Source organism: Citrus clementina, unplaced genomic scaffold, assembly GCF_000493195.1.
Source record: "Citrus clementina cultivar Clemenules unplaced genomic scaffold, Citrus_clementina_v1.0 scaffold_3, whole genome shotgun sequence".
NCBI lineage: Eukaryota > Viridiplantae > Streptophyta > Magnoliopsida > Sapindales > Rutaceae > Citrus > Citrus x clementina.
This window is the reverse complement of record NW_006262339.1, coordinates 6,093,160-6,102,277: the sequence shown is the minus strand read 5'-3', so window position 1 is coordinate 6,102,277 and position 9,118 is coordinate 6,093,160. Positions and strand designations below refer to the sequence as shown.

General features: G+C 34.8%; 1 protein-coding gene and 1 non-coding gene across 2 annotated transcripts; one reads left to right on the top strand and one right to left on the bottom strand.

Moving 5' to 3' along the window:
- Positions 1–1,008: 1,008 nt before the first annotated feature.
- On the top strand, positions 1,009–1,934 carry LOC18048572 (pectinesterase inhibitor 10). The gene has a single exon (XM_006440323.2). It carries the CDS (start codon positions 1,057–1,059, stop codon positions 1,663–1,665), a length of 609 nt encoding a protein of 202 aa, XP_006440386.1. The 5' UTR covers positions 1,009–1,056; the 3' UTR covers positions 1,666–1,934.
- A 7,047-nt stretch (positions 1,935–8,981) lies between these two features.
- LOC112100580 lies at positions 8,982–9,118 on the bottom strand. Its single transcript, XR_002906948.1, has one exon. It is a non-coding gene; the product is annotated as a small nucleolar RNA Z247 (small nucleolar RNA).

The following is a 9,118-nucleotide window of genomic DNA, read 5'->3' as shown; positions in this document are numbered from 1 at the left end:
ACAGTTAAGGCTCTTTACCCCTCCCAAATGGTGTGTTTAGTGAGGATCGAACCCGAGAGCTCTTCCCACTTACTCAGCCTGCGCCGCCAACTGAGCCACAACCGTTTGGTTTATATATAGTGTATTTTCGCAATCCTTATGAGACTTTTTAGATAATAAAAAAAACAGTTTCAAACACGCCACTTAAAAAAAAAAGAAAAAGAAAAATCCACTGAGTGGAATTACAAAAATGGTATCAAATACAAACAAGGGTAAGTTGTAAAACCCTACGGTTAGAGTGTCATAATAATCTCTGGTTATTGGACCATGTAAGTCATTTCTCAAACAATATGTGGCTTTTTGAGAGGATCTAAAAATAAAATTATTTAAAAATTATATATATACCATCCCAATTCCAAATTAAAGAGACGATATCATACTGAATGAGAATAAGCAATCTCCATTTTCCAAGTTCTAATTTATTAACTGTTTTTATTATTATTAAACGTACACGATATTACCATCCAGGGCAAAAAAAAAAAAGCATTTAAGGAAATTTGTGAAGAATTTGGCGAAACCAAGGGCATTATTACTTGAGCTACCAATTCGTCAAAGAGCATTATTCCTTTTGTACCCTGGAATTTTGCCACCAGTGAAAATTAAGGTTCTTTTACCTCGTGATGGAGTGCTTCTGTGGTCCTTAATTTTACACCCAATTAATGATTATATGAGACAGAATAATTAGCGGTTCCCGGTGTTCCTAAATCACTCCACACAGAAAAATAACAAGTGTAATAATTATATTTTCTTAGAAGTGTACTGTAGTTTTACATTAATTTCTGTTATATAAAAGTAATTATATTAAATTTAAATATATTCTCATTGTGCCTCTAAAAATTATCCATCGGATTATTATTATAATTATATTTACCAATCCAATCGTTACCTGAAATCAGGCTTCTTTTACTCCACAATTAGCGCAGCTAATTGACTGCCTCTCTCTTTCTATAAAGCCACCCTTACTCTACAAAACTCACTATACGAATCTATTTCTTTCTGGAGAGAGAGAGAAAGAGAATGGAAGGTTCATTTTTGAGGCATACACTAGTAGCCCTGCTCATTATTCTCCTTGAATTCTCCACCAACTTAGCCTCAAACCCATCAGATAATTCAAACATAGAGTACATAAGAACATCATGTAGTGGCACAATCTATCGCAGGTTGTGCTACCGCTCACTCTCAGTCTATGCAGCCAAAATCAAAAGCAACCCCAAAACATTAGCCAACACAGCTCTCAACATAACCCTTAAAGCCACAAAATCAACGTCGAGAATGATGGTCAAGATGTCGAGAATCCCCGGCATGATCCCGAGGGAGACCGCAGGGGCAGTGGCAGATTGCATTGAGGTGATCGGTGACTCAATAGATGAGCTCCAAGATTCTATGGACGAACTGGGTCACATCAGGAACTCGAATTTTTGGCTCACAATGGGTGATGTCCAAACATGGGTAAGCGCAGCGTTAACGTATGAAGATACTTGCGTGGATGGGCTTCAAGGTAGGCCCTTGAACGGATATACGAAGACGATGATCAGGAGGCATATTCTTAAAGTTGCACATTTGACGAGCAACGCCTTGGCTCTCATAAATAGTTATGCCGCTGGCAGTAACCCTCCATCTCCCTAAAGGGATCGGATCAAAGCCATTCTAAATCACTAATTAGAAACGCTCTTTCATGCTACTTCATATAGCGTTGTCCTGTATATTTTCGTATCTTTAATTTGTGTCAGACTCAAGAGTGTCGGTCGGTTTTAATTATCCTATTTCTTTGAGATATATTTACATGTGTATAGGACAAAATTGCCATAGGGCTAGCGTGGATTGCAAGCTGATATGTGTGTGATAGACTGTTACTGTAATTTTCTATGTCTATTACAGAAGCAAGATGTAAAATATTCTCTTTTGCACACAGAAAAACTGGGAGCCTGTGTGGGATGCTTCAAGCGATAGAGGTGCGTGTATATCTAAATATCCATCATGTCAATATATATGATTGTACGCAATCGGTGATTATATTCGGCATGAATCCAAATGTGTAGATGCTGTTATATACTTGTTGATTAAACTTCGGATTTGACATTCAATTTACGATATACGATCATAGATATTTATAATCATTTATGGTTCTGCCTGCTTTTGACATCTCCCCTTGCGTTTTGCCTCAATTAGAGGCAAATGAAAGAAAAAGGAGCCGAAATGAATTTCTCGTGCTTTCACGTAACGCCACGTTGCTTGTGCGATCAGATTATTATTGCAGTCCAAGTTGAGAAACGAGTCTAAAATTTCAAGGAGACACGTTAGGTTAATATTTTGATGGGCAATCAGCCAGCACTGTGAAGGCGTCAGCACACAAATTTTATTGGGCAAATTATAAGGTAATTGGTAGCTTGGTCCGCAACTGCATTGTAGCAAACCTAGAAGCTCAATAATGCGTTCACGAACATTACCTGCCTGTAGAGATGGCCAATGGGCCGAATTGCACATGGCATGGCACGCACGTGGGTCATGTCGTACTTAGAATTTTTGGCACGCAAGCCTTAAAAGTACGGCACAATTAAAAATGGGTTAAACATGACATGATAAAAAAATCCGAAATAAGTACGTTTTATTTTTTAATGAAAGTAAATTTAAAATTTTATGATTTTACAAATGACTTTAAATTGAATTTTTTAAATTCATTTAATTCTTAGTTTTAAAAAATACTATAATTGATTTATATTTATAAATTTATTAAATAAATAATTGATATCATGATTTTAGTGAATAAAATTGTAAATATCATGATTTTATAAATATGCATTAATATTATTGTGAACTATAATTTATGACTCTATGTAAGTCTAAGTTAACAATTAAGTTAACCTTTCAGAAAAATTTATTATTATTATTGTTGTTGTTGTTGTTGTTGTTGTTAAATGTTAAAAAAATTCTAATACTATAATGGTGTGTTTACTTGAGGGTTTAGGGAATGAGAATGAATCTCATGTTTACTTAGTAAAATGTAATTTGGAAATGGGAATAAAATATGTGGGTTCCACACAATTTGGGAATAAGGAATGTGAATCTCATTCCCATGGAGGGTTGGGAATGAGAATGAAATATATATTTACTTTTGTATTCCTCTAATTTTTTCATATTTTCTAAATTACCCTTGTTCAAATCACAATTAATTTTATTATTTTAAATGTCATTAATAATAATAATAATAATATTATTATTATTATTAAATTTTATTAACTTTATTATTTTATTTATTATTAATTATTGTTATTATTATTATTATTATTATTATTAATATTATCATTATTAACAATAAAAACAATGATAAAAATAATAATTAATAAAAATAATTAATTTATCATTATTAACAATATTATCATTATTGTTGTTGTTGTTGTTGTTATTATTAATTATTGTTAATATTATTTTTATTAATATTATCATTATTACCATTTATTATTATTATTATTAACTTTATTATTTTAGTTATTATTAATTACTGTTAATATTATTTTTATTAATATTATCATTATTAACATTTATTATTATTAGTATTATTAATTTTATTAATTTTATTTTTTAATTCATATCATTTTTATAATAATATTTATACATATATCTATATAATGAAAATTACATTATTTAATACTGTGGGTATTTTGGTAAATTAATTCTCATTCTCATTTATTTTGCCAAGTAAACACATCAATGACATTCCAGTACATTCACATTCCCATTTATTTTTGCCAAGTAAACATTAGAATCTCATTCTCATTCCAGCCCATTCTCATTCCTAGCCTATTCTCATTCCAGTTTATTCACATTCTATGAAGTAAACGTACCATGAAATTAAACTTAGTAATTAATATTATATTTTCTTGCTATTATTAGTTTATTATCATTAAATATGAACTTGAATTTTAAATTTTCAATTATATTAAATTTGAATAAAGTCATATACCTAAAAAAAGTATATAGATTTAAAAAAAATACGCCAACAACTTAACAAGTGCTCTTAAAATTTTTTTTTAAAAAAAATTATTGGGCTTTTTTCCTTAGGCACGGCACGTGTGCCAGACCGGGCCTAAGTAAAAAAATTTAGGCATGGCATGAGTACGTATGGACCTTACTTTAGTGGACCGGACCAACACGACCCATTAGCCATCTCTACCTGCCTATGGAATAGCAAAGATCAAACGAAATTGGGAGTGAAATGGACTAGTCGTAAAATCGCCGTACTTGAGGTTAATTTGCTTGAAACTGAATGTTCCAAGTGGCAACATTTTTATAGGCATGGGTGACCTTCAAGTTTGCATTATTGTGGGGCGGCCTTGTGGCCCGATAACTGATTATTACCATACATTTCGAGTCGGTGATATGTAGCGAATAAGACTTGCTTCAGTGTTTAATGAGACAAAACGAATAATATTTGGGATTTTTGGTATGGACAAACGTGAAGGATCAGCAGCTAGAAGCAGTAAAAATATATATAATTCTCCCTTAGTACTTTGACAAAGATTGTAAAATATTACTTGTGTATTAAGGAAATGGTATTTGATATGGTGATTGATTAATGCCAAAAAAAGAACTTGGTCACGAAGACATTCCGCATGCAAATCTTGAATCTATAGCATTGTTCATTTCTAGCAGCTGTGTTAAAAAGATTTATTTAAGAACAAAACAATTAAGGAATTAAAGCTTTGAAATAACCTATTACCAATTACAGGCTTCTTCCAGTTGAAGAATGAAAATGATGTTTGGTTACTTAGAAAATAAGAGAAAATGAAAACAGATCTGAGAAAACTTCTTATGCTTTTATTAATCAAATACACGCGTAATGTGTGTTCAATTATTCCTTATATACAAGTACTGAAGTTAAGCTCAACAGCTGAATATAACAGCTTTAACTAATCAATCACGTGTACACATAATTTCATAATCACCAGTCATGACGTGGTATGCCACATCATCAATGCATAACTGATTGATCCTGCTGCTATCATCCTCTGCTCTGTTGGCTACACTACAAGTGTGAGCTTCCTTAACATCCCCCCTCAAGCTCAATGGTCTATTAACAACATTGAGCTTGGAGCGAAAGTAACTGAATTTAGGAAATGACAGAGGTTTAGTAAACACATCAGCAACTTGCTCTTCTGTGGGAATATATCTAATTTCCAGCTCCTTTTTAAGCACTTTGTCTCGGATGTAGTGAACATTTAATTCAATGTGCTTTGACTTAGAGTGGAAAACATGATTCCTAGCTAAGGCACCAGCATTTTGGTTGTCACACCAAAGAACTGGAGGAGGTAACTTCACAATCTTAAGCTCAGAGAATAAAGATTGCAGCCATGACAATTCTGAGCTTGCTGAAGATAGAGCTCTGTATTCGCTCTCTGTGCTGGATTTAGCAACAATAGGTTGCTTTTTAGATGACCAAGAGATTAGGTTGTTACCAAGATATATGCAATAAGCTCCAATGGACTTGCGATCATCAGCATCGCATGCCCAATCAGCATCTGAGTAACCAGTCAATCCAGTGGTTTCAAGTATTCCCTCCTTTTAAATGTGAAGACCATAGGTGATTGTTGCTTGAAGATATTTAAGAACTTTCTTGCAGGCCAACCAGTGTTGAAGTGTGGGAGCACTGAGATATTGGCTGAGCTTATGTACTGAATAGGCAATATCAGGTCTGGTAAGAATAAGATATTGAAGGCCACCAACCAGACTTTCTGTACCTTGTGGGATCCTCAAACTCTTGCCCAAGAGAACCTTGTACAGCTTTTTCAAGCTTGAAACCAATGCTAAAGGGTGTGTCAGAACCTTTGCAATTCAGCATTGAAGCCTTACTCAATAAATCTTTGATATATTTTGTTTGAGAAAGATGCATTCCCTGAGTAGTATAACACACTTCTACCCCAAGAAAATAAGCAACCAGCCCCAAATCTTTAAGAGCAAACATTTTGCTAAGTTTAGTAATGAACACCTCCAGTAGATCAGAATCAGGTCCTGTAATCAGAATGTCATCGACATAGACAAGGACAATGATTAATCCTCTTGTATCATGGTTGATGAAGAGAGAAGTGTCAGCTTTAGAATTGATGAACTGCCAGTCAGTTAGACAGCCTTTGAGCTTTTCATACCAAGCTCTTGGAGCTTGTTTCAGCCCATATAGAGCTTTATTGAGCTTGCAAATGTAGCCTTCCTTAGACTCAAAGCCCTCTGGTTGTATCATAAACACATCTTCAGAGAGTTCTCCATTTAGAAAGGCATTATTTACATCGATTTGCCTTACCTTCCACTCTTTTATAACGGCTAAGCTCAGGATAACTCTGACTGTGGAAGATTTTATTACAGGGCTGAAGGTTTCTGAATAGTTGATACCTGCAGTTTGGTGAAAACCCTTTGCAACCAGTCTTGCTTTGTACTTGGAGATTGAACCATCAGTGTTATACTTAGTTCGAAAAACCCATTTGCATCCAACTGGTTTATAAGAAGAAGATATAGGCACTAAGCTCCAGGTATTGTTCTTCATGAGGGCATCATATTCTTCCTGCATAGCTGCCTTCCACTTAGGATCAGATAATGCCTCAGAGGTGGTGGATGGTTCCAGACTGTTATAGTTGGCAATGAAAGCTTTTGGCTTGAAGATTCCAGCTTTAGCTCTGGTGATCATATTATGTGTAGCTATAAGTGGTTGGACTTGTGTTGGTGGTGATAACTGTTGTGGTGGAACTGATGAGGAAGATGGATTTTGCTGATTTGATTGAGGAATGTGATTATTTGGCTGTATGGAAGAGTTTGAATCAGAAGCTGGTTGTGTGAGTGAGGTAGTGGGAAGGATGTTTACTGGTGTGTTATGAGAAAAATACAGAGGAGAATGATGGTCATTATCAGCTGCATTGGCTTCAAGAGTATCTTGATTGCTATTGGAAACTGGAACTGAAAAATGTTTGAGAAGATTATACTGAAAATCTGAAGATTGATTTCCAGAAGAAGAAACATGAAAAAGTGATGAATATGGAAAGGAAGATTCATTAAACAAAACATGACTAGCTATATAAGTTCTACCAGAAGGGTGTAAGCATTTATAGCCTTTGTGTAAAGGGCTATATCCCAGAAAGACACATTTGGATGTATGAAACTGAAACTTGTGTTTATTATACTCTCTAAGGAAAGGGAAACATGAGCACCCAAATACTCTTAGAAACTTGTAATCTGGTGAAAGTTGAAATAGAGATTCATAAGGAGATTTCATGCTCAATACAGGAGTGGGTAATCTGTTTATAATATAGGCCGCTGTGTGAAAAGAATCCCACCAGAATTTAAGAGGCATGGCAGCTTGTGCAAGTAATGTTAACCCAAGTTCAGTGATGTGTCTGTGTTTTCTTTCCACTAAACCATTTTGATTGTGAGTATAGGGACATGAGTGTCTGAATTGGATTCCCTCAGCAAGAAGATAGTTTACAAAGGATCTGAACTCTCCCCCCCAATCAGATTGAAGACATTTAATGGGTCTGCTAAGTTGTTTTTCGATTTGAGTTTTGAAGATTTTAAAGACATGAAGAGTTTCATCTTTTGTTTTTAATGGAAATATCCAAGTGAACCTGGTGCAATCATCAACAAAACTTACATAATATCTATATCCTTGAGGAGAGATCACAGGAGATGGACCCCATAAATCAGTGTGTAATATTTCTAATGGAAACTTTGTTTTTGTTTCAGTGACAGAAAAATGTAATCTGTGCATCTTTCCCATCTTACAAGCATCACAAGAGTCAAAGGTTCTGTTTCCATTGATAGTCTTAACAAATGAAGATGTTTTAATTACATGATTTAAGACATGAAAGGATGGGTGACCTAACCTTTGATGAAATACAGAGGTGCTTAACAAACACTCAGAATTTATACAGGGAACTGCTGAAGTATGTAAGCAGTTTGTTTTATTTTTGAAATCAGAACTAACACTTGAAAACATTGACAGAGGAGTTAATGGCTCGGTTGACTCAACATTAGCACTGTAACTCTGACCAGATGGTGTGATAAGAGTTTTATTTGAAGACACCAATAGCAATCTGTAGAGACTCTTTTCAGCCTTGCCCTGCAATATTACCACATTCTTCATCTTGTCCTTCACAAAACAAAATTTGTCAGTGAATTCAACCACTATATTATTATCTTTGGTCAGCCTGGAAATACTAATAAGGTTTTTGGTGATTTGTGGTACAAGGAGTATGTCATTTAGCTTAAGTATTGATAAGGCATTATCTTCATTTTCATGCATTTTCAGAACTGCACTGCCTAAGTGAGTTATGTCTAAACCAGCACCATTACCAACAATGAGCTTAGAAATACCTGTGAAGCTTTCAGAAACATGCATGTTGTTCATGTCATTTATCAGGTGATGTGTAGCTCCACTGTCCAGGTACCAGTTTGCATCAGAAGGTCCCTCCATGTTAGCTAAATATGCAGTTTTTGGATTCCTGTTTGGTGGTGGTCTGTATGCTCCAGAGTTAATAAACTCTGTAAGTTTTCAGCAGATGTTTGCAGTGTGTCCAGTCTTGAGACATATTTGACAAGTTGGCTTAGAACTATTCCACTGAGGCTTAATCTGCCCAGATGATCTACCATTATTATAGCCTCCATTACCAGCATTTGGATTCCAATTGCCTCCAGCACCTCTTTGATTATCACTTTGATAAGCTTTGTACTGAGGATCCCCATTACCAGCAGATCCATATCCAGCGCTTCCATAGCTTCCTTTGTAGTGATTAGTTCCAAAACTTCCATTATTTCCAGTATTGTATCCATAACCACTAAAGTTTCTACCACCAGACATATTTCCTTTCTTAAATCCCCTATTCAGAACAAGATTGGCTTCAAAATTCTGTTTCACATCTGCACTAGCAAGCATTTGAGCTTGTTGCTCAATCCTTGCTTCTTGAGTTAAAAGCATGGCATTAGCCTCATTAACATTCATCTTTCCAACACCTACTTGTCCAGTGATATAAGTGGCTACAGAATTATATTCTGGTCCCAAACCAGAGAGTATATGTAGAATTAAATCATTATTGTTTAAAGC